Here is a 27,033-nt window from a genome sequence, read left to right on the forward strand (position 1 = left end):
TCTTAATGTGTTTTATTCCTTCATTGTTTTATACACTCTTTGCAGACTCTTTGTGCAGAGGAATCCATAGGAGGAGCAGCTTCATGTCTCTGTAGATATATTTAATATGTATATTTCTTAACACAAGATATATCCATGTTAGCTGACATATGTACTGTCTAATAACAACTCAGCTTAAAAAATTCACTGTAACCACTTCGGGGAAGAAAAGAGACAAACAGGTTTTTTACTTATAGAGTTGCATGATGCATTAGAACATGGATACTTTTTTCATACTAGGAACCTGAGATTGGTACGATTCTAGGATAAAGTAATTTTTGGCTTTTTTGTACTAAGTGAATACACTAGCATCGTTGTGAGTAGATGTTTGGCTACTGCAGTTCATTAATTGTTCTAGGGAGTCTTGGGTATAGATGTTGCGCTGCTGTGGTTCACACATTGCTCTAGGGAGTCCTGGGAGTAGATATTAGGCTGCTGTGGTTCACACATTGCTCTAGGGAGTCCTGGGAGTAGATATTAGGCTGCTGTGGTTCACACATTGCTCTAGGGAGTCCTGGGAGTAGATGTTGGGCTGCTGTGGTTCATGCACTGCTCTAGGGAGTCCTGGGAGTAGATGTTGGGCTGCTGTGGTTCATGCACTGCTCTAGGGAGTCCTGGGAGTAGATGTTGGGATGCTGTGGTTTATGCACTGCTCTAGGGAGTCCTGGGAGTAGATGTTGGGATGCTGTGGTTCATGCATTGTTCTAGGGAGTCCTGGGAGTAGATGTTGGGCTGCTGTGGTTCATGCACTGCTCTAGGGTTGCTCTAGGGAGGTCTGGGAGTAGATGTTGGGCTGCTGTGGTTCATACATTGTTCTAGGGAGTCCTGGGAGTAGATGTTGTGCTGTTGTACTGTGACTCCAGTCACGGGCCCCATCAGAAGAGGGGTCTTGGGAGTCACAGAAACCACTTCTCTCTCATGTAGATTGTTCTGGAGTTACAGTATTACTCAGCAGTGCACAGCAGAGAGGTCACCTGAAGGAATAACATATCCCAATGATTGGACATGACACTTGTGTGTTGTCAGTGGGGGAGGGGGATTTGTCTATTGTCAGTGGTGGAAGGGGACTTTTCACATGCCTTTTGTCAGTGGGGGGGGGGGGGTCTGGTAATGTATCTATGTTGTTATCTTTGTTCTGAGAACGTATCTATGTAGGAATCTTGGTTCTGGGCATGTATCTGTATAGTAATCTTGGTTATGGTAATGTATATATGTAGTTATCTTGGATATGGTAAGGTATCTATCTGCGTAGTAAGCTAAATTCTGGTGTTCAACCCCTTAAGGACGGAGGGTTTTTAGGCTCATTTCTCGCTCTCCAACTTCAAAAATCCATAACTTTTTCATTTTTCTGTGTACAGACCTGTGTGAGGGCTTATTTTGTGCGTAACAAATTTTACTTTCCCGTAATGTTATTTATTTTAACATGCCGTGTACTGCGAAGCTGAAAAAAAATTCCAAATGTGGAAAAATTGAAAAAAAAACGCACGTGCATCACGTTCTTGTGGGCTCAGTTTTTACGACTTTCACTCTTCGCTCCAAATAACACGCCTACTTTATTCTTTGGTTCGGTGCGATCGCGGTGATACCAAATTTATATAGGTTTTATTGTGTTTTAATACATTTTCAAAAATTAAACGAATGTGTACAAAAAAGAAAAAAAAATTTTTGCCATCTTCTGACGCTAATAACTTTTTCATACTTTGGCGCACGGAGATGTGTGAGGAGTAATTTTTTGCGAAATGAAGCGACGTTTTCATTGCTACCATTTTGAGGTCTGTGCGACAATTTGATCATTTTTTATTTAATTTTTTATGTTATGTAAAAAGGTGTAAAAGTCGCATTTCGGACATTTGGGCGCCATTTCCCGCTTCGGAGGTCACCGCCGGCCGTAACCGTTTTTATATTTTGATAGATCGGGCATTTTGGGACGCGGCGATACCTAATATGTTAGTGATTTTTACTGTTTATTATGTTTTATATCAGTTCTAGGGAAAGGGGGGTGATTTTAATTTTTAATATTTTATAAAATTTTTTTATTTTTTAAACTTTTTTTTTTCTTTTTTTTTTCACTATCTTTTAGACCATCTAGGGTACATTAACCCTAGATGGTCAGATCGCTGCTACCATATACTGCAATACTTCTGTATTGCAATATATGGCATTTTTGCAGCACATTCATTACAATGAGCCACTGGCTCATTGTAACGAATCTGCAGCTGCCAGATAGCCTCGTGTCAAAAGAAGACACGAGGCTACCATGGCAACCAATCGCCGCCCCCCGATGACGTTCGGGGCCGTGCCGATCGAAAAAAAGATGCCGGCGCCCGCGCGCCGCCGTCTTTTTAATGCCGCCGGCGGCTTTGCCGGCGGCAACGGGGGGGGTTAATAGCCGCGATCGGTGCTAGCACCGACCGCGGTTATTAGCGGTGGGGGTTTTATGCATTATGCAAAAACCCCCACCTTTGTATGAAGAGGACTCAGCCCGTGAGCCCTCTTCATACATCCCTTATACCTCTGCGCCGTAAAGCTACGGCGCAGAGCGTTAAGGGGTTAACAACCTACCAGTATGTTTTGGAGTGTGGGAGGAAACCGGAGGACCCGGAGGAAACCCACGCAAACACGGAGACAACATACATACATCCTTTGAAGATGTTGACCTGGATGGGACTTGAACCCAGCACCCAGCGCTGCAAGGCTGTAGTGCTAACCACTGAGTCACCGTGCTGCCTTTGGCAGGTCTAAACAGAAAGGCTATGGTGGCACCCATCATTGTGTTCTCTGACATACATGGATATAATTTTGCATGTAGGGCTGAAAGGAGTTGTACTATGCTTGGTTCATATCTCCCATCCTCAGGAAAGGGTGATACTATCTGATCATGAGAACTGAGTGAAGTGGTAGGTCGAGCATGCACCGTAATTCTCCATTCTGTGTGAGGCGCTACTTTTCATTCTCACTCCCAATCACTGTCTACTTACTGTCTGTACAAAGGGGATAACAATTTTTAAGCATTTGAAGTATATAATGACATAAGAAAAGGCAGTCTGCTATTGCAAGCTACTGAGGAAAGAGCTGAAGAACTGAGAACATGTAAGCATGTGTTAACAAATGCAGGGAATGAAAGTGGCCATAAGATCTGGACTGGGCAACTGGCTTTGGCTATAGCTCCTGCAAGTTTAGTCGGTGTCCTCGGCCCAACCCGTTACCTGCCCCATTACGCACCCCTCGCCGACCACTCCCGTCTACTGTAGGCTTTTTGTATTCATATAATATCACTGATAACTGGTTTCTCAATACATATTCCCCAATAACTTTTATAAGGGGGCTGGAGCCTATCTTCATATTGTATGATATAATATGAATTCCTAGAGATTTTTATTATTATCATATTTCTATCCTTAATTATATGCATATACAGGCGGTCCCCTACAAACGGACCTCTGGATATTGGTAATTTACTGTACTTTAGTCCTAGGCTACAATAACCAGCTGTAACAGTTATCAATGGTGCCTGTAATTAAGATTTATTGTCACAGAGACCAAAAAAATTTTGACTGGGGTTACAATAACAAAGCATACAGTTCCGACTTACATACAAACTCAACTTAAGAACAAACCTACCGAACCTATCTTGTATGTAACCCGGGGACTACCTGTACATGTTCTGTATATTTGTATAATACTTGTACTCTAATTTTTTTTATTTTATACGTTCATCATTCTGAATTAAAACCCTTCGTAGTGATCAATTGCGCCGGCAGACATTTATCTGTATTTGCTGCCGCTGTTATACTAATGTGTAAGGGGTAAATGATAACACATGGCCATGGAAAGAAACAGATTCTGCTATCAACTTCCATTTGTTTATTATGGTGACGTTTAAAGAGGTTTAAGAAAATGTGACCAGCGCTAGACTTCTGCTCAGACAGTATCACGTATATTATTTATGTGTGCTGTATGCGGTGTAATAACCTCAGCTCGGATACTTCACTCACATTTATCGCTCTGTACAGTTATTGGCATCATAAACAATCCAGTCATTTGCATGCTGTTTGTAGCTTTTAGTTAACAAAACAACACTCCGGGGCAGAGAAATGATAAGAAGCTATTGAAATCTGAAATATGTGCAGTGATTTAATTACATTACACTACTACATTGAGATATTGCTCCTACATCTCTGCAAAGCAAGAAATGTAATAATATGCCTGTTTAAGCCTTCAGTCTGTTGAATTAATTATGACCCTAATTTCGCCGTGACGGAAGGCTGTGGCCACAGGTCATTGTGGAAGAAGGGAAAGTCGATATCATTTTAATAAAGGCAGATCAAGTACAAAATAGGGGTCATGTGGGGGCAGACTGAAGCACTTAGTTATGAGGATATTGTCAACATTTGTACTGCAGCAGGTGGTTGGCAGCACAGTACAAATGCTGCAGCAGCTCTGGGAAAGCAACAGGAGGAAGATCACACATTTCCATTTGGTTTCTGCTTTTTGCTTATCGAAAATTGAGAGAAACATGAAGCATTTTTGTATGTATACAATATATATTTTAATGAAATTGTGCACTTTTGTCTTTTTATTTTACTAGCTCTTTATGTATTTTAACAACAATGTAATAAAGATTATTTCTATTTTTATTGGTCATTAAATACAATAAAATAAAAGGGCTTATGTCCCATCATCAGCCCTGTGGCCAGCTTGTGAAACAGGTTTTTGATTCATGGGTCGACCATGGTGGAAGCAGTTCTGTATTCTGGCTAATATTATATAACTAGCTGTAGCTCCCGGCAGTGCCCGGGTTAGTCAATAACTGCTCTTAGCAATAACAAAATAGATTGGGTTGACAAAAAAATATTTTTTATGTATCTATCTTTCTGACTGTGTCTCTGTATGTGTCTCTTTCTCCAGCTGTCTCTGTAGGTGTCTCTCTCTTTGAATGTCTCTATGTGTCTCTCTCTTTGACAGTCTCTGTGTGTCTCTCTCTTTGACAGTCTCTGTGTCTCTCTCTTTGACTGTCCCTGTGTCTCTCTCTGACTGTCTCTGTTTTAGTTGTCCATGGCAACCAATCAGAACTCAAGTTTCATTTTCCCACAGCTGTTTATAAAAGTACAATTGAGCTCTGATTGTTTTCCATGGGCAACTGGACCAGTTTTACCTCAGACATTTCTGTTAAATCTCCCCCACATAAGCATCTTATACGCATTGCCTGTAGTAACCAATCACAGCTCAGAGCTCATATGAATGACCTGTGACAAAATAGAAACCAATCACAGCTCAGCTTCTAACTGCCACAGCAGTAGACAATGGCTTCTGTAGATGGTGGTTAATAAGTATATTTTGGAAAACGCAAAGTGAAAATTTCACAGAGAGTGGTTGTGCAAAATTTGGTTAATTTGACAGTACAGATTCCTTTACATGAATATATACATGCATACATACATACATACATACATACATACATACATACATACATACATACACACATACTCTCAGCTTTATATATTAAATGTCTCAATAAGGGGACACTTTAAAAAAGTGAATGGACAGATGTTTGCCCATGAAAGAAAGTTTTTAAATTTTAATCCCCTAGTGATGTTTACACAATAAAGATTTAACCCCTTACTTTGCAATTTTAGTCAGTTTTATTGCTGTTTTACTCCTATAACTGTCTGGTCAGTATAAGATTCAGCAGTGTGGGTTTAGCTATACTTTCATTTAGATTCTGAACATTTTACTAATATCTGACACATAGTTCTGCTGTGCTTCCCTCTCAGCTCAGATCAAGACCATGGCTTATCTGCAGAGTTTGCAGCTCCTGTGCAAGTTGCTGCTGATCAGATAGTCCCTCTGTCTATAAGGCTCTCTGCCTCCTCCCCTTCCCCTGCAGTACCAGAGAAGCTATTCATGCCAGAGGAATCTGCCCAACCATAGTCAGGAGTTTATGGTCGTATCCACGGACAACCAAAATATAAACACCAAGATTGATAGAGACAGGTTGTAATTATATCTGTGAAATGCTGTATTTTTGCTAATAACATTGAATTAAATAATGTGTTATTTTGTTATCCTGAGTATATTTAAGAATATTGCCTTTGTGGGAATACCCCTTTAATGGAGATACCCTCTTTACATATTTTATTGCATTATTGTTTCTAAAGTACTTGTGCACTGCCACTTTATTTTCCCATTCTATTTTCAGAAGAAGAAGATATATATTTTTCTTTATATCATGAATCTTCACATAACGGAAAATATTCTAATATCATTGGAACATGGCAGATGACCAATAAAGCAAATGTATTATCGTAAAGAAATTCATGAACATGTACTTACTTACCTTGTAAAATGTTGATGGAAAATTGCACAGCAATTATTGTTTGACGGCAAAACATACCTTTCATCATCTAGCCACATATGACTCCGGCAGCCTGAACGTTTTACTTTGTATTGTACAAGATATTCAGGAGTAAATTGGAATAGACTACAGTAACTTGTCTTGCACACAACAGAAAATAAGCCTCAAAGCATTCAGTCTCACAAACACCTTGGTTTTCCAATTATCCCTGCAAAATGGTAATAGCACTTACTCTCTCATGCGCTTCAGCTTAGTCTGTGCCATAGTGTCGTTGATATCACTTGATGGCCTGGGAATTGAAGGAGACACTTTGGTGGCAGTCTGAGTATCTACAAATCAATGAGTAGAGAGACAATGCAATTCAATGTTCATTTTAATGGCATTATGGAACACTGGGAGCCTAACAGAAAATATAATGAGAAATTGCCTTGTTAGAGCGTTACATAAAACAGAGCAGAGGCAACGTGCGATACATTTAGAGATTCAGGAATTCTACTACTTGGTATACATTCATCAATATGGGAATGTGTCAGCACAAGGAAATAGGACAGAAACAAAAAGCAGCACATATGGTAGTAACATATGTCCCGTAGGCAACCGAAATAAACACTGGGCAAAACAAACATGGGAAAGTCCTCGACTGAATGTTATCTACCAGTGCCAGGCAGATGTTTGTTAGGAAAATAGAATCAAAGAAGGCACAAAAACTGCCCTGGCTCTCACATCAAAGAGGCTCGATTATTGCATGATGGGGGCAATTTTATAGAAGGGCAATAAGTGTATTAGGGAAAAATACATATAAACCACAACACACGACATGCAAATGTATTCATCAGGCAGTGTTATAGGCAACAGGGCTAACCACTGAGCCTCCATACTGCCAAATTACTATTATATAACAGGCCCATACAAGGGATGTGCAGCCGGAGTGGCTGGCTATTGCGGCTTTGGGCACGCTGTCATGGTGCTTGGTATGGGGACCAGAGGGCTGACCAACAGCGAGGCAGGTCTCCTGCAGGTGGTGTGTACAAGAAATATGGAGGGAGAGGCTGATGTACTGGCAACCCCTAAGTGTCTGTCAGATATGTCCCTGGGTGATGGATAGGGAGCCCGTGGTGGTGACAGCCGTATCCAGGCAACGTTGTGCAAAATAACAAACGTTTTTTTTATTGAACGGTCTCAGAACAGATGCAGGTTACTGGTGTGGTCATGGAGAATGGTCCTCAGGAATGTGGCACCAGCCTGGTAGAAGATGCAGACTGGGATGGAGCTGTGTCCAGTTGTGGAAGCTGCAGCTCTGATTCTCCAGACTCTGGTCCTGGCATTAGCTAAGTGTTAGCCCTGATGGTGGACTGGCACTGTCTCTCTCTTCACTCTGTATGCTGGCAAGAGGATCTGATCTCTTGGGAGAGCTGGTGGTAAAGACCTGATTTTATTATCCTGGTCTGATGGTGGCTAACTCTCCAATCGCACTCCAGTGTACATGGTGAAACACAATTGGTTGGAACTCACACCCAATTAACCATTGCCTATTCAGGCAGGATTTACAGCTGCTAATTTCCTCAGAGGTACTGCACTATCCCTTAGGCGAGTTGCACAGGCTCACCTGCTAGGGAGAGACAGATAGAGGGCCCTATTCGCAACTACCCCTTTGCCTATACATTGGCAGGGGTATTGCAGATGTTTGCAATGACCTTCACATAGACTGCTCATGTGTCCACCATTGACATTGAATGGGAGTGCTGGAAATAGTTGAGCGCTGTGCTTAGCAATTTTGAACACTCCCATAATGTTAAAGTTTTAAAAGAGTAAATGTTGTTTAAGGTGAGGACGAACACTACTACAAGTGTAGCTTAGTTTAAAGACTATACGCTGAGGTCACGTGCACAGATACACTTTTTTGCGGCCTGTCTGACATCAATGTGGGAGCAATGTGAGTTCTCATTTTATTTAAGATTTAAGAGCAAACTCAAACCAAAGTGAGGACAACAGTGCAAAAGGAGAGACAACCATTTCAAAAACCTTTTATACGTGCACTGCTCATCTGCCTTCTCAAACCATTGTGCTTTAGCAGGTGGATCTCTAGACCACTACAGCATAGGAAGGGTTGGCAGCCATAAGAATCAATACAATCAGTTCCTTCTTGTGATTGGTGGGGTCTATAGTAAGTAAATAATTCAGCAGTTGGAAGTAGGTGGTACACATACCACTTGCCATTGCCTCTTTATTCTAGGTATTGTTTGGACACCCATTCTACTTTTTTATTTATGGACGCCCTTATTATCCTGAACAATTCCACATATTTTTTTTATAGGGTGTGTTGGTTAACAACTATCTGCTGTGCAGTTTTGGATAATGTGCCAAATCTAAAGAAACATAACCCAACGGTTTGTGTAACAGTGGATACTTGAGTGCTTTTTGTTAGGGTTTATCATAGTTATATTTCACACTGGGAAATCAGTATATAAGTGCTTAACACAGTCATCTCTGACCACAAATGCATTAAAACTTTATAGGACTACTACAAAGTACATGATTCCGATAAATTGCCATTATTAGATTATAAGTATTTTATTATAGATTTCATCTCATTTTCCCATTTGTGCCACCAGCACTTACCTTGGAATCTCCCAAGTAATTCCTTCTAACTTAATTTGTATTACATTTTCTGAGTACATCTTTTATCTTATATAATAAATTAGATGAACTGAAGTGGAGAAAATGCTATGGCCTAGAATATTAGTATTGTGCGTCTACTGTTATTCTCACTCACAATTTTTATAAACTTTCATGACATTCTGATCCTTATCTTGATTCCAGGAACGATGGTTCAGTGTACTGACAATATACATGATAACATCTACAATGTAAGCTGTCTTACCCAAACAACTGGAAGCCAGGACTTTCTCCAGATGAAGCATCATATCCTTCACATCAGTATCCTGGAACATGGATACAAAAAAACCAATAGATCAGGGGGGAAAAGCACTAAATTGAGTTTTCATTGGATAACAGACTGTATTAGTTTCATATGTACAGTATGTTCTGTACGTTTCTAAGAATGAACTTAGAGATCATAGAGACCATGCATAATACTAATTGTTTACGCCAAACCTCTCTGCTGACTAGACAAAGCGTACACCACCATTAATGTGGTCAGGCACAACACAGATAATAAAGCTGAAAGTACAACTCCACTCTCGGTGTGGTGGCCAGCTTAGAGAAGTGCCACTTGGATACCCTTCAAGCTAATAGCTTAACAAGGGGACCCCTGCAAATATTAGATTGATGAACTATCCTAATGATAGGTCATCAATAATTCTCACCTGATCACTCACCCCTTTAAAATGTAATTATTCAGTTCATTAGTAAATGTGGCTCTGTTTTATAAATATTGATTCATGATATACAGTTTTCCTGGGTGTTTGCAGCTACTGATAGAGGGAACTGGCAGAATATAGATTTATAAGCTAAGGATGCCCAATGAAGGGTGCAGGTAGCTGCAATGTCAAGGCAAGTAGTTCTGAGCTGGATGAATTTCCCTGGAAAGCAGGGGTGTAACTTGAGGGGGTGCAGAGGTTGCGGTCACATCAGGACCAAAGAGGTGCCCCTTCACTTATGAGAAGACTATTACTATAAACCATACATTATAGTCGGGGGCCCAGCACAGACTTTGCACTGGGGCCCATCAGCTTCTAGTTACGCCACTTCTGGAAAGGCTCCTTTTATTAACTATGTAACTGCATGGTAACATGTGAATGGCGCTTAGCCTGTCAGCTTATCATCTGCATGTGGGGAAACCAAAGTGTTAGAAAGCTGAAAAAACTTCTGCATTATAAGTATACATGTACACAGCCGTGTATGAGCCGATGTTTATACAGCGCCTGTGTGTGAGTTGATGGCCTGAGCCGCAAACTTTGGAGCAGGTCCTATTCCTGCCCTTGTTTGACGCCTGGGAAGTCATTTTCTACGGAACACATCCATGACACGCAGGCCACAAACAACGTGCCATTATCTATCATCAAAATCAAGCATGATAAACCAGGGAAACTTTGTCTTATATTTGTTATTCATGGTCTGCTTTCTATAAAAGCAACTTTGTGAATTATGCTAATGAGTCTGAAGGGCTTTGGTCGTGTTACAGAAGCCCTCTGTGTTCTGGCTTTACAGGCTGTTCTCACACTGCTTCAGCTCTTCTCAGTCTCACCCACCGCCCTGCACTTCCTGTCTCAGGAAGAATGTAACAGCCTGTGCAGCTAGAGAATGGAGGGCTCGAATAAAGCTCATAGCCTTGTTGTCTCATTAGCATGATTTTAAAAGTTGATTTTAGAAGGACAGAGGTCATGTTTAACAAATATAAGAAGATCACCAGAGTCATAGAACCTGGATCTATGAGTAACTGCCCTTGGATGGATTTTGATAGTAGATTTTCTTTAATTATTCCTTTTACATTTTTATTTCTGGTTCTCCACTGTGATAGAAAGCAACTTCCAATAAAATATGCAGACTAAGTCCGTGGCTACAAACAAGATAGGTTTCCGAGGTTTGTTCTGAAGCTATAGTTAAGTCAGAACAGGTATATTTTGTAAGATAAACTCCAGCCAAATAATATTTTGGCTAAATTACTCATTTTGAAAAAATATTTTTAGTGTAACAAGATATTAAAATGAATGTAATCATATGCAATATAGTTAATATTTTCATCTTTTATAATTGTAAAAACCGGTTATTGATTAAGTACTTTTTTTGTGTCTACTATTATCTTACCTAAACCACTGTGACAAATATGCTGTAGCAGATGTCATGTGGACAGGGTTCCTAAGTTTTCTCAGCACGGTATTTGGTTAGTCCACTGGATTCCTCAGTTTGTCTGACAAACATCTCTATTTCATCTCATCATTCCCCTTTAGCACAAACAATATATTTTGTGGACATAAATAGGTCATGGTCAAGACTTTCCTCTTAAGGCAGACAGCCCAGTACACACTTTACAGCATCCTTGGTGACACCATTCATCTGCCAGTCTATTTCAGCTTATATCATACAGTCAGCAGCCACAATTATCACAACAGAATTGACAAGACGCAGCTTTTAGATGAGCAAAGTCAAAAATGTAAGCGTATGTAAGCACATTTCTATGACAATATCTCTTCACGGTTGTACAGTTTGACCTATTTTCTAGCATGATTTTATTATTGTTAGCAGCACCTGGACTAAGGCCATTCATACGTAGCCACTTTTAAGGTTACCATATGGAGGGTAAAATAGGCTCTGCTGCAGGAGTCCAATCATTTGGCAGGAGAAATAGGAAAGGATTTTTAATATTTAGTAGTCTAAAGTACATTAATATGACATAGAACATCATATCGGTCTAAGACTATCCATCATCACCTAAATTCAATTAATAATGTAGCTTCCCACTCCATGTGGCTGCAGAAGTGCCATTTATAGGGTTTTCTACCTAAGAACATTTTTACATGATGTACCTTATTTCTGGGTCATAGTATCACCCATTGCTTCATACAACTATCGATTTCAATAGGCCCCATGTAGTGCTTTATTCTGCAAGTCATGAGCATTATCTCAATGTAATTTTTTTTATATTATTTACCGCTTTTGTTAAAAGAAAAACACTGAAAGAGATATCTGAAAAGTTTTAGTGAATAGACCAGTAATATTCTGTACCAGATAAATCATGCTGGGTGATGTTTCCGAAGTAGTCTTTAGTTGCTGACGCTTGAATTTTCTGGCACCTTTTCCTAAGACCAGGACGCTTTTTCAGACTACCATATTTTCCAGATTATTAGGCGCACAATCAATAAATGCCTGCTAAAACGCCTAGGTTCATATATAAGGCGCACCGGATTATAAGGCGCACCTGATTATAAGGATGAATGACCAGCAGGTGGCAGAATTGTGCACAGTTTAAGGCAGCTGATAGCACTGGACTAGAAAAATATGGTAGTCGTAAAACTGTCCAAAAATGTCTAAAACCCTCAATAAATGTGGCACATGGCATTTCAGATAATACCATATCATCATGCTAATATTAACTATTCATGAAATTACTCCAGGTTGATGAATCTCTGCCACTGAATGCATCCGGAGATTGGAGACGCAGAACTCTACATTTAGGTGTAAAACTGTTCTCATACCTGTTGGTAGGTCTTTTCAGTTATCTGTGTTTCTTCATCATAGTCTTCTTCTTCTTCTTCTATAGAATCTGTTTCACTCTCTTCTGAGCAAGAGTCAAAGCCATCTTCATAATACTCTTCTGCTACTTGTGGATCTTCTGGAATATCTTCAATATAAGAATACATGTTATTTGTGTAGTATAAACTTCCATCTTGATTATGACGTCTAACAGATGTTTTGCAGCATATGTGGATTCATGCACTGCCAATTTCATTCAGACTAAATACTAAAAGACAATTCTTAAAATGATCACTCAGGGGAACACTGTGCTTGTACTGTTACTGCAGGTGGTCAGACTCATACATCATATACAACAGTAAGTATGGTACAGCAGCATCACAAAGTCAATATAGGAAAAGGCACACTAGGGAACATTGGAGAAGAAACAGATTTTTTGGGGGGTGGTAGGTTGTTTAGCAATATATGTAAGCAGTGGATACAAGTAGTGAAATTATAAAGTTATAAAGAGAAATGTGCCATCAAAAATATGTTTTTCTATTCATGTCAATTTCAGTTTATTAATACTCCATAAATCAGGAAATTAATTATTTCTAGTTTCACTGTTCAAATAATATTTAGAAATTTTAGCATTTTTATTTATTTATTTTTTTAAATCAGTTCTTTTTTATTAACATTCATCAACACTTTTTCCATGTACAACACTAAGAACAAAAACAGGACAGATTCCCTTTTTCCTCAATTCCCTCCCCCATTCCCTGGTACAATTCAGTACTTTGGTCGTATAGGGAGGCAGAGTTTCCGCTCAGGCTGACAGTTTTCTTCAATCAGTTGTTCCTTCCACAATATATAACCTAGTTAGCCCCACACCCCCAGACAAACATTTAACACTCATTCCAATCAGGACATTGCCCATATACTGTACCCATTCATATAAATGCTCGATAAATCTATCCTAAAAGGACAGAGCGGTTCAACAAAAACCTACCCGGTTCAGGCGTAGCAATCCAGGGACCCAATATAGCATCAAACTTTTTTCGATTGCTTTCCTTTTCTTATTATTCCCCCTTTCCTAATCTAATTATGTCGTTCAAGCATTTTTATTTTTAATATTTCCAAATGTTGGTCACTAGAGGTAACTTCAGATGTGTACTGATTCAATGCACACAGAACACTGCCCAATTGAAAGTAGGAAGGAAAGCTGTCCTCATGTCCTAAGCCGAAACATTGAACAGATCTTGCCATGATATTATCCAGAGGCCAGCTCTAGTTGATGCAGATTTCGTTTAGTGAACTATCTGCACTGTTACAGATATCTGTAAGTTGCAGAAACCGAAAAAACATGACATCATATATACATTTTCCTATTTCAAATCTTGTTCTCCTGATTTCAGGAGAACAAGAGCTGGAATCGAACTCCTCCTCAATATGACAACAAAGTTCCTTTACCAAGGTAGTGTGGGTGGAACCGGAAGCAGCATGACGTAGGTGCTGCACGCTTCTCCTCCCTGAAGGGGGGGGGGGCGAACCCTGTGTGCCACCAGCACATTCGGCACCTTCAGGTCTGGAAGGAGAACGAGGCTGCACGGCCAGAGGTCCCCTCGACCCGCAAAATCACTGTATGGACTTTGCTGGTCACAGGGGTAGAGGAGCACAGTGATCCCAATCACGCTGAAACAGTCTGCCGGTCAGCGTTTTCTGTGGACGCTGTACAGTGTCAAGAGGAGAGCTGCGGGTCGGCTGCAGTAGCTGAAAATATCAAGGGCATGTGAGGTCGATGTCTATCAACAGGAGGTGGTGAGACACTTGCATAATACTATCCCCCGCTACCCCCGTGAACTGTTGTGGCTGCCCGCCTCTTGCATTGTTTGATACTCTAACACCTACAGCACTAACACCTACAGTTGTCTCAGCTACTTTTCTGTCATATTGAGGCTCAGTGTGGTGGTTTCTTGTGATGTACCCTTGACAGCAAGAGATTCTAGGTGTCAGGCTTATTGATATGTAAACGGAAGTATAAGGTACTTCTATTCCTAGGAGTCATTCTGGTGACAGGAGAAGCCCCCTGCTGGTCGGTGTCTGGAACTGCAGACCTCTTGTTCTGTGACCCGGCCGGGCAGAAGCTGGAACTTTTGTACAGTGCATTTTCTGACATCTTCCCTATCAAGTAACCGTTGTGAATAAATATCCTGGACCGCCCTTTTACAGTACTAACCTGACCTTACAGCTGCTAACACCAATCTCCAACATCTGCTAACTACATTAAACTGAATTAAAACCAATTAACTTGTCAGACATTTGTCAATTTTTCCTTTCAAATAGAGTTTCATGCACGGACAATGAGATGGACAATAACTTGTCAAGGAAGATATTCTAGTCACTGTACCCACCTCATTATAGTGCTGGGTTATATGAGACATATTATCTGAAATGTGTACATTATTTGTGTATATTTTTTTTTTCCTTTCCCCTCTCTTTGAAGATCTTGTATAGTGGTTAGTGTGTAAATAATTGCTGATTGACGCAGTGTTATTAGGTAAAATTCTCCCCCCCCCCGTGTGCATCATTCACCAGGCTCCTAGGAGTAACAGGACCGAACTGGGAGTTTTAATCAGTGCTTAGTGGTATTTATTCAGTATGTAACCATTATTACCAACTATATATCATGGCGCCCAAAGGGGATAAAACAGACAAACGTAAATCCCAGGGAACAACCTCTCCCAAAAGAAAAAATATCTAGCAAGACCGACAATAAACTGGATAAGATGTGGCAATCCCCCCAAACTAGAACCAAAGCTAATCAAAGATTGATTGGGGAGTCTAAAGGCCATGCCAAAACTGGGACAGTGGGAATAGAAGCGGAACCCCTAGCCCCCAGTACCCTTCTGCAGAAGAGGCGGACTGTGGAAGTAGTAAAGAAGGGAACACCGGGCTGGATAAAAGCTCTGTTTCCGAAATTTTACAAAATATACGGGACTGCAACGCATCCATTGTGAATCTCACCAATAAACTGGTAACGGAAACATCAATGATGAGGGGGGATTTAAAAAAAAAAGAAAAGAAAAGATGAAGGAAAATGACTCTAAAATGGTAGAACTGATGGAGGACGTGGCTGTGTTAAAAAAGAGGTTAAGATACAAAAAGAAGGGAAAATATTGATGCAGAATAAAATCGATGAGATGGAAGATAGGTCACGTAGGGCTAATCTCCGCATTATCGGTATGCCAGAGGGGGCAGAGGGGGAAAATCCCAGGAGTTCATAGACAAATGGATAAAGGAGATTGTGGGTGGCCCGCACTTGTCCCCCTTATTCTGTGTTGAGAGGGCCCACAGAGCCCCAGGGAAGCCCCCTCCCCCGGGGGGTAGAGCAAGACACTTCTTGGTAAAATTGGTGACATCTAAAGATAGAGACAGTATACTGAGGAGATTGAGGGAAAGGGGGGATGTATTCATCGCTGGATCTAAAGTCATGGTATTCCCAGATTACTCCAAAGCAACTCAAGCAAAAAGGAAAAATTTCCATGACATTAAAAAGAGATTACAGAAGGCTAATTTGCGATACTCCCTCTTATTCCCTCCAAGCTTAGAGTTATATACCAAGAGAAAGCGAACTTTTTCAACACCCCGGAGGAAGCAGTGGAGTGGCTGGACTCCAAAGGCTGGTAGTGAATATGGGCCCAGGATACGTGGGGAAAGGAAAAACGGTCATGTTAAACTAGTGGGCCTGACAAGGTCTTGGCCCTTGTAGACAATTTAAATGGTTCAAGATAGTAATCAAGGTTGATGGCTACGTGGCCACGGGGGTGGGCCGGGGGTATGGAGAGTGGGGTTGGACGAGTAGAGATCCACAAGAGTATGGTGGGTCATAGGTGTGGAGGGACGCTCAGTCAGTGGGGTTTTTTTTTTCCTCTTCTCTGTTTTCTCTTTCCTTTCTCTTCCCACAAATGTTGAAAAATGAATGTTAAAATATTGACATGGAATGTCAGAGGTCTTGGGGACCCCACAAAAAGGACTGCCATATTTGACTGCATCCATAGACACTTACCCGCCATAGTAGTTCTCACTGAGACACATCTCACCCCGGAGACTCTATGGAGAGTAAAGCGTAACTGGATTGGCATACAATATCATTCATGCCATACGGAATTATCTAGGGTGGTTAGTATCCTTGTACATCAGCGAATAGACTTTAAAATCATGACAGTTAAAATTGATGAATATGGCCGGTATATTTTCATTGAAGGAATCCTGGAAGGTCTACGTTGTATGCTATCCTTGGTGTATATTCCACCACCCTACTCGCATGATATTATTAAGTACTTATTGCTCTTTGTGGAGAAATGTCCTGACTGCCCGGTCCTGTCCTGTGGGGATTATAATTGTGTGATGGACAGTAACCTAGACAGAATCTCGGGCGATCACTCAAGGAAAACTGGGACCGGGATTTTTCCCCTGAAAAAGATATGTGACGAGGTTGGTTTAGTGGATGTGTGGAGAAAGAAATATCTGAATAAAGTGGGGTTTTCCTGTTTCAGTAATACACACAAGACGATGTCGCGGATTTATCTTGCTTCATGCAACACTAGTTGTCTCGTACATATAACAAGGATGAAGTACGAGCCAAATAGTATCTCAGACCACTACCTCATGATAGTTGACATGGACTTAAAAAAAGGTGCAGTGGGATACTCCATTCCATTCCGGGTTAATGCCCATTGGCTAGTGATTATGGATACAGACCAGGAGTTGATGAAGGAAATCAGTGAGTTTTGGGATACCCTAAAAGCCTTTATCAGCGGTTACCTCTATAATAAGATACAATGGGCAAAGAAAACTCAAAAATCCCAGGAAGATAAATATAAGCAACACATACAAAGCTGTAAAAATGAATTTAGTTTAAACCCCTCTGATAACAACTTTGAAAAATTAAAAGAGGCCCATAAGAGATATACAGATTTTCTACTAGATTAGGCGCATCATGCAGCATTATTTGCAGGTTATAAAAATTTTTACGAAGGCGGGAAACCTGGGAGGATACTATGTAAGATCATTCAGAGCCAGGAATCGGATGGAGGCATTAGCATGATTAAAAGGGGAACACTACTAATGATCCGGGTGAGATTCAAGAAGAATATGTCAATTCCTTCTCGGGGCTGTATACATCTCAAATGGGGCTAGGGGAAACGGGAGTCAGGGAATATTTGGAGAATATAAACCTCCCCAAATTAACACTCCAGCAAAGGGAAGATTTGGATAGAGATCTTTCGGTGGAAGAACTTAGGGAGACCCTGGCCTCGATATCCGGTAACACATCCCCAGGATCGGATGGACTGCCCTTCGAGATCTATCGTAGATGTGGAAGGGTCCTCCTCCCCATACTAGAGGAGGTTTTAAGTTTTTCTTTGAAGATGGGTAAACTTCCGATCTCTATGAGACAGGCGATTATCACTTTAATACTTAAAAAAAATAAGAGTGAACTGGAGGTGGAGTCCTACCGCCCAATATCACTTTTAAATACTGACGTAAAATTATACGCTAAGGCCCTAGCTCTGAGACTGGGGAGGCTAGTGGCGGATATTATCCATCCCGACAAGTCAGGATTTATACCGGGTAGACAGGCGGCCAATAACCTAAGGAGAATCCTCGCGGGTATCCAACTGGGCCAGGGGGTGAACTGCTCCATCCTGTTGATAGATGCAGCCAAGGCGTTCGGGTGGAGTGGGTCTTTCTGTGGGAAACACTGAAGGGATTTGGATTTGGGCAGGAATTCATCCAAAGTATAAAACTAATGTACACCGAGCCCGTGGCTAGGATAAGAGTGGGTAATGGGCTAACAAATGAATTTAATATCACAAGGGGAACAAGACAAGGCTGCCCAGTATCCCCACACCGATTTGTTTTATTCCTGGAGCCTTAAGCCATTAAATGCAGGAGCAACCCAGAAATACGCGGGTGGGGATGTAGCGGAATCAATGACAAAATGCTGCTATACGCCCACGTATTTACGGTGGAACAGACAAATAGATCAGTCCCAGCTGTCATGGAGACAATCCGGGAATTTAGTAATCAATCAGGCCTAGAAGTTAACTGGTCAAAATCCAAATTCTTCCCCTGGAAGACTTTGAGCTAGACACATCAGTCGAGCTGGAAGTCTTACCTTTGGGGGAATGTATAGATTACTTAGGTATAAAAGTAGCTGCAACACCTAGGAGTTACTTAGAACATAATTTAGTACCATTAATACACAAAATCAGAAAGAACATCAAAATATGGACGAGACTACAGCTGTCCCAGGTAGATAGACTGGCCCTCATAAAGATGATTTTACTACCCCAATTACTATATGTTATTACCGTCTCCCCAATTTGGATAAATAATAAATTTTTCAAGGTCATTGAGAGGCTGATGAATGACCTCATTTGGGGAAGGAAAAGGGTAAGAATTAAAATTGATATTTTTTTTGAGCGAAAGGGCAAAGGGGGATGGTCACTACCCAACTTCTTTTTATATTTTATATCAGCAATGCTGCAATATCTATTGGGAGGAGGGGAAGGGGTAGTTTTTAAGACTATATCACAGATAGTAGGGATGGACACTAGTAATGGGTTAACACTATTAAGGTTGGCTGTTTTAGGAAAACTTGGGACTGGGTTAAAAAGAAGTTTGATATCAATACTAGCACTAAGTTCACGCCAGTCTGGCAAAATCAGGGGTTAAAAGGGTTAGAGCAATTTCATGGTAGATATTTTTGGGAAAAAAAAGGAATACAATTAATTTCACAACTATTCACAGAGGGTAGATTAATACCCTTTGAGGCACTGAAAGATTCATTTAACATAAGTAATAAAAATCACTTTCATTATATTCAGCTGGCTCACAGGATTGCGAGTTTAGGGAACAAGACGAGGACTTTCAAAGCCAAGAATTATTTCATTATAGATTTTTTTGGTAAAATAATGAGTGGGAAAAAATTACATTGGGGTTCTGACTGACAGGCAATGGACAAATATATTTCAGAATATGAATGGTGCAAGTTCGGAATCAATCCGATTGATTCAATTCAAAATCATATATAGGTTATATAATACTCCGGACGATATTAACCTCTTTAGGAGGGCACAAACAGAAAAATGTCTGAAATGCCAAGAATTTAAGGCGGATTTTATACACGACTTGGAATTGTAAATGGGTACTGAAATTTTGGGAGGAAGTACATACGGAGGCATGCCGGGTAACAGGTCTTAAGGTTCTTATGACACCAGATGTTTTAGTTCTGGGGAACACAAATGAAATCGTAGGCCCCTCACACCGAATTAGTTGGCTGTGACTAGCACTGCAAGTCGCGCGAATAGTGAATAGCACTGCAAGTAATTGTTTACGCGTGGAAGTCACCAAAAAAACTCCTTATCGCAGAGTGGGAAAATAGATTGAATAGAATAAAAAATTTTGAAAAAATCAAATATGCAGGTTTAGGAAAAGAGGATATTTGGTATAAGAGATGAATATATAAGAACTAACACTTTTAACAACTTTCCTTGTTTGGCCACTTGGTCATGTATTATTGAGAATCTGTCGATTGTTCAAGAAATTGTACGTTCCTGTAATATATATGTAAGTACTATTTATGAATATCTTGGATAGAATTCTTAATGTTTGTATATCTATTTTTGTAAAATCAAATAAAGAAATAAAAAAAAAAAAAAGTTCCTTTACCAAGCATAAATCATTTGTGTTCTGTGTCAATGCACCACACATCTGTGTAATGTATGTCTGTAATGACCCAGTAAACAGATAGTCCTACTACTAGTGGCCAACAATGGTAAATGTATAATAAATTATTCTTCCAAATTGAAATTTCCCAAAAGATGATTCAACATAAGTGTATTGTGTATTAATCCTCAATTTGCATTATGACAGTGGCAAAATCCTAGATTTGCCAACACTGTCTAAATTGTGAACTGAGATAGACAATGTTAAAATGTGACAGATTTGTCACTGTGACTGATACTGCCCGATCCTGTGTATCGTTAAACTTCAAGTCTACTTTATACTTGACTTAGTTCATACCAAATGCAAAAACATGAAACGAAATGTCATGCATTGCAGAATAATAACTTTTGGTATGTGTGTCTAAAGTGTCTCAAATGAGATGTGAAAAATTCCACATTCGAACAGTAGCACAAAAGGGGCGCAAATAGCACACTAAATGTGGACCAATGGGGCAGATTTACTTACCCGGCCCATTCGCGATCCAGCGGCGCGTTCTCTGCGGTGGATTCGGGTCTTCCGGCGACTCACTAAGGCAGTTCCTCCGACGTCCACCAGATGTCGCTGCTGCGCTTAAGTCCGCCGAGGCCCGCCAGAGTGCACGGTCCTATACTTGGTGAAGGTAAGTGGGTGTCCCGCGACACTTTTTTTAAAAAAATGCGGCGGTTTTTCCGAATCCGTCAGGTTATCGTTCAGCCACGCCAACCGATTTCCGTCGCGTGCATGCCAGCGCCGATGCACCACAATCCAATCACGTGCACCAAAAACCAGGGGCAATACAGGGAAAATCGGCGCAAATCGAAAATATTCGGGTAGCACGTCGGGAAAACGCAAATCGGGCCCTTAGTAAATGACCCACACTATGTTTACAAAGCATGCTCAAAGAAAAAGTTGCCATATATCCTACTAGTTTTTAGATTTAAGCAAACTGGAAGGGGGTGGTTCAGATAAAAACATTAACCACGGAGAAGTGCAAAGCTTGGAAAAGTGCTGAAAAGCTTGGAAAAGAAAGGAGCACAGATAATAAACAGTGTAGTATTAAAGACGATGGTAATATCGGTGGACATCAATGTCTTAAAGGCGCACCTTGTATAACTGTACGAACAGCAAAACAATAGGAGCGCAGCTGTATCCCCGTGGCTTGTGTAGTCGGCGTCCAGTAGGCAGAGCTTACCCAGATCAGATGGTGTTAACAGCAAATGGAAGGTCACAGGGTAGAAAAAAAGCGCTGCCTGGTGGTAAAGGTAATAATTCCTTTATTTATATAGCGCATACAGATTATGCAGTGCTGCACAAAGCTAGCCAGATTGGTCCCTGTCCCCAATGGGGCTCACAATCTAATCAACCTACCAGTATGTTTTGAGTGTGGGAGGAAACCAGAAGACCCGCCCGCAAACATGGAGAGAACATACAAGGTAAAGTATTTTATAACGTAATGTATATATAGCTTTTTTATACAATGAATACTTACCTTTCCCATAGGAGCTGAATCTCTTTTCATAACTTGTGGTCTTCCATTCCTTGTTCACCCCCTCAATTTCTAGATTTGTAACTTATTCTTTTATTTACTAACACCAGCTTAAAAATCTTACAAAAATCCTTCCATTATATTGGTGAAATGAAAATTATTGAAATTATATTTTTTAAGAATTAGAATTTATAATTTCAGAAAATTGTATTTTTTTTTGCCTGAGATGAGTCAGGCTCAAAGGCTGAAGGGGGAACGTTAACTTAGGTCCCTATATCTTGGGTTCTATAACAGCTAGAACTATATTTCCCCAAGTAATAAAGAAGGGAATTGGTTCCATGAGCTACAGCGCCAGAGATATGGGCAAGTCAGTTCCATAATATGCCTTTAACTACATATATCAGGCTTGTGGTTCTGTGAGATACGATTTTAAAGATTAGACTCTACTTTAATCTGATATCATGGTTCTTAGTACTATAAAGCCCCATATGTAGACCACTTAATTGATACCAGCCCTACAGCCTGTCAGGAAAATATAAGTCAGGTTAATAGGCTCAAGGACATATCACTTTAGACACTGATATCTTGGATTCTATAGCAGATTGAGCCATTGGGAACATAGCACTTGAGATTATTTTCCCCTATCCACCATCTTCATGCAAGGAGGGAGTGGAGAGCCGTGAAGGGGGGCCGCGGCTGGCCAAAGGGGTGTGCGTGGCTGGTGGGGAGTGGGTGGCTATGGTGCGTTCCTGCGTTCCCCTTATTGATTTTCCGTTGCGGAAAAGACACAGGACAGAAGATGGCCGCCGGTCACATGTCCACATCACATGTCCTGCACCTGCCTGGGCTGGTCATGTGATCACCACTATGTTTGGCTGTAGTCAGTTGGTTGTAGTGCATCCAGTATGGCCAGTGTTGTGGTAATGTGCAGTGATGGCAGTTACACATCATTAGTATGGTAACAGAGCAGGTCAGTCTGTTACATCATCACTAGGAGCAGAGTATAAGAGGGAGGAGGAGTTACTGAGAACTAAAGGATCATGGAACTTGTAGTTTCCAGTGGCGGCCATCTTAGTGATAACTCCACCTACTTTAGAAAGGCCATGAATTTTGTAAATCATAAAATCAAACTATTTAAGCTCCGTTTTGTGACTAATGACATTGAGTATTGTTGTATTTATTTATTTATATCATCATGGGTTTTTGTGTCAGACGTTCATATTCCCCTTTAAATAGTTTGCTTTTATGATTAACAAAATATTAAGGACTTTCTAAAGTAGGTGGAGTTATCTCCAAGATGGTCGCCATCTACAACTACAAGTCCCATGATCCCTCAGTTCTCAGTAACAGCTCCTCCCTCTTGTGCCCTGCTCCCAGTGATGATCTAACTGACTTTCCTGTTACCAAAGTAATGATGTGTATAACTGCCATCACTGCATATTACCTCACTGGATGTAGTCTCACCACACCGCTGGCCATACTGGATGCACTGCAACCAATAGCCAAACATAGTCATGATCACATGATCTGCCCAGGCGGGTTCAGGACATGTGATGTTGACAAGTGACCAGCGGCCATCTTCTGTCCTGTGTCTCCTCTACAGGGACAAAATCCATGGACTGATTACAGGGTCCGTAGAATATTAAAACTCCATTGTATGTCCACAACATTTTTCTGCTAAGGGGAGCAAAAATTTAAATAAGAACTTATTACATATTAGCTTATATTTTAAGAACCTATTTGAAATTGAATGATGCTTATTTCTGGAATACCCCTTTAAGAAAGCAGTGCTAGAAATGTATGATTGCATAAAGAATCGAGATTTGATATAAATAGTAACATTGTGTTAGGACTGCATCAATATGGGAGAAAGAGAATGATTTTCTTTAGTATTATCTATAGTATCTATGCTTTAGCCTCTTCTATGCAAATGTATACATATTGATTTAGCCCATTCAATATCTCATATGATATATATCAGTATGTGTTACTGTGTTATAGATATACTCTATAGAGAGCTCTCTGCAGTAGCTGCAGGTGACATAGAGCTGCTGTGTGATAAATAGCTTTAATTTCCCCTTTACCCCAAAGTGAGGCGCATAATAAACGTGTTAATATACTGAACTTCCTACAGACCTGGATGGAAACGTGGAATATATTGGAGGAATTATGCCGCACTTGCATCATTTCACAGATCACACAGCCCGTAGGTAACTATCAAATGTGTCAAGTAAAAGAATTGCAAGAGTTTAGATTAACAACTTTTCACATCCTAAATCAGATAGAAGCCTTTGATATATACAGCAGGGTAGCAGGATGAGCCAATTTCAAAGATTCGCTTATTGAGGAGATTCTGAAGAAAGGAAATTATTTTTAGTATAAATCACATTTTACAAAATATTGGCTTTCTGAAGACTGTTCTCTATGCCTTCAAAATAGGTTACTCTTACCTTGTAAACAAGTTTTATTATTTTACTGTCTTAGGCTACATTCACACTGCCGTTGCCCGCCCGTACCGTACCGTAGCAGGCAACGGCAGTGCACGGGGAGAGGAGGAGGTGGTGAGCGCGGCTCACCCCCGCCCCTCTCCATAGGGATACATGGCGCTCGGCACCGTATTACGGGTAAAGATAGGACAGGTCCTATCTTTTTCCTGGGTACGGAGCGGTACGGAGCTCCCGTAGGGCGCCGAGCGCCCATTGCCGTCTATGGCGGACGTATATCGGCCGTATATATGTCGGCCGTATATACGTCCCCCATACTGTAGTGTGAATGTAGCCTTAGGATTCACAGTAAAAAAATGTTAGCTTTCACCTATGATATATTGTGACCTCAAATAAACCAGAATTTTTAACTAAAGTAGCAAAAATCCGGGGCTATATGATTCGACGTAATCAACAAGCATCAACGTGTAAGGAGGGTTACAGAAAATGGGGCACATTTACTTACCTGTCCTGAGCGATCCCCGAAGATTCAAGAAGATTGTGCGCCCAATATCCTGCATGTGTCGCTTCCCCGATCAGGTCCGCCGGAGTTCACCATTTTTTTCCTGGTGCATGTGAGTGCTTGATCTTGCGACACAAAGTGAAAGTTAACATGGGGAGAGAAAAAGAACTGGACCGCACATCCACAAATCACACAATGATCTAATGCCGCTAGGCTACATTATATAACGAACTCGAGGTTCTTAGTTACATTTTGATCAAATTGTATAAGCCCACCAACCACTTCACGGTGACCTCTTTATGGTGGGTCCCTACGCTATTTTGTGCAGCATCACATGGCGTCCACCCCCGCCGCAGCACAGCGCCGGTAGGGCCCAAGACCCGGTTGCCCCCCAGTACCCATACTGGCGGGCATAGCCCCCATGGCTCCAGGCCCAGGCCCCCACCAGCACCGCACCACAGAAGCGGCGGACGCCATGCAACACCGCACCATGTGAACAGGAAAAAAGGCTCACCAAGTGTGAACAGGTGTTAACTACTCACCGTTCCATGTGGTCTCAGACACTGGCTGAGAGGAAGTAGGCGGCCCCTAAATGCAGTCTCCTGCTAATTTAAAAACACCTGGGTCGAATGGGGCGGAGTGCTGGTACCAGGAAAAACAAAATAAATGAAGGGATAGAATGTACTGAACCAACATGGGGAGAGAAAAAGAACTGGACCGCACATCCACAAATCACACAATGATCTAATGCCGCTAGGCTACATTATATAACAAACTCAAGGTTCTTAGTTACATGTGACGCCATGTGATGCTGCACAAAATAGCGTAGGGACCCACCATAAAGAGGTCACCGTGAAGTGGTTGGTGGGCTTATACAATTTGATCAAAATGTAACGAAGAACCTCGAGTTCGTTATATAATGTAGCCTAGCGGCATTAGATCATTGTGTGATGTGTGGATGTGCGGTCCAGTTCTTTTTCTCTCCCCATGTTGGTTTAGTACACTCTATCCCTTCATTTATTTTGTTTTTCCTGGTACCAGCACTCCGCCCCATTCGACCCAGGTGTTTTTAAATTAGCAGGAGACTGCATTTAGGGGCCGCCTACTTCCTCTCAGCCAGTGTCTGAGACCACATGGAACGGTGAGTAGTTAACACCTGTTCACACTTGGTGAGCCTTTTTTCCTGTTCACATGGTGCGGTGTTGCATGGCGTCCGCCGCTTCTGTGGTGCGGTGCTGGTGGGGGCCTGGGCCCGGAGCCATGGGGGCTATGCCCGCCAGTATGGGTACTGGGGGGCAACCGGGTCTTGGTCCCTGCCGGCGCTGTGCTGCAGCGGGGGTGGACGCCATGTGATGCTGCACAAAATAGCGTAGGGACCCACCATAAAGAGGTCACCGTGAAGTGGTTGGTGGGCTTATACAATTTGATCAAAATGTAACGAAGAACCTCGAGTTCGTTATATAATGTAGCCTAGCGGCATTAGATCATTGTGTGATGTGTGGATGTGCGGTCCAGTTCTTTTTCTCTCCCCATGTTGACAAAGTGAAAGTTAAATCACGCGGTTTTTCCGAATCAGTTGGATGCGCCAAAATCCAATCACATGCCACAAAATCACCTTCTAAATGCCTGTCCCGGTGGCGTGATCCCTGAAAGTAGGAAAACCCGACAGCAATGCGGCCACTGGACCCTTAGTAAATAAGCCCCAATGTCTCAAGCTTACCAAATACATTGTACAGCCAAGTACACACAGGGCATGTTTTCTGCAGGATTTCCATTGACATCTAGTAGTAGACTAGTGGAGATGACCAAGGCAATGAGCTCATTGCAATGTCTAAATATTTAAGTGGGCAGTACAGGGATCACTTAATAGGTGACACCATCATCACCATCATCACCATAGACAAAGGTTCTTTACTGTAAGAGCAGTGAGACTATGGAACGCCCAGCCGCTGGAGGTTGTAAGGGCTGATAATTAGTATATGTTCACGAGAGGCCTGGATAACTTTGTTGAGAACAAAAATATCACATGTTATGGGAACAAAACATTTTGTTAATCTGATGTTGATTAAGGGGGTTATTTTGATTGCGATAATTGGGGTTTGAAGGAAGTTTTCTCTAATTTGGGCAAATTGGCAAGAGCATTGTAGGGTTTTTGCCTTCCTCTGGATCAACACTCTATAACACATAGGTTGGACTTCATGGATCTGTGTCTTTTTCAACCTTATCCACTATGAAACTAGGAAATACCCTTTCTATCACTCATCTTTTTATATCTAACAGTATCCATATTCAGCTTCACTCACAG

The 27,033-nt window shown here is 41.2% G+C and overlaps 1 protein-coding gene across 3 annotated transcripts in view; it reads right to left on the reverse strand.

Annotated features, from left to right (window-relative positions):
• The window catches only part of NEK11 (NIMA related kinase 11), a 168,175-nt gene that overhangs the window by 26,474 nt on the left and 114,668 nt on the right, over positions 1–27,033 (reverse strand). For all 3 annotated transcript variants that reach the window (XR_011855881.1, XM_072153484.1, XM_072153485.1), the window contains exons 13-15: positions 12,550–12,695; positions 9,276–9,336; positions 6,627–6,723 (exon numbers count right to left, since the gene is read on the reverse strand). Coding sequence is in view for 2 of the 3 variants with exons in the window: in XM_072153484.1 (XP_072009585.1) it covers positions 6,627–6,723; positions 9,276–9,336; positions 12,550–12,695 (304 nt within the window). In the remaining variant the exon portion in view is untranslated. The remainder of the gene's footprint in view (positions 1–6,626; positions 6,724–9,275; positions 9,337–12,549; positions 12,696–27,033) is intronic.

Source organism: Engystomops pustulosus, chromosome 5 (assembly GCF_040894005.1).
Source record: "Engystomops pustulosus chromosome 5, aEngPut4.maternal, whole genome shotgun sequence".
In the NCBI taxonomy this organism is placed as follows: Eukaryota; Metazoa; Chordata; class Amphibia; order Anura; family Leptodactylidae; genus Engystomops; species Engystomops pustulosus.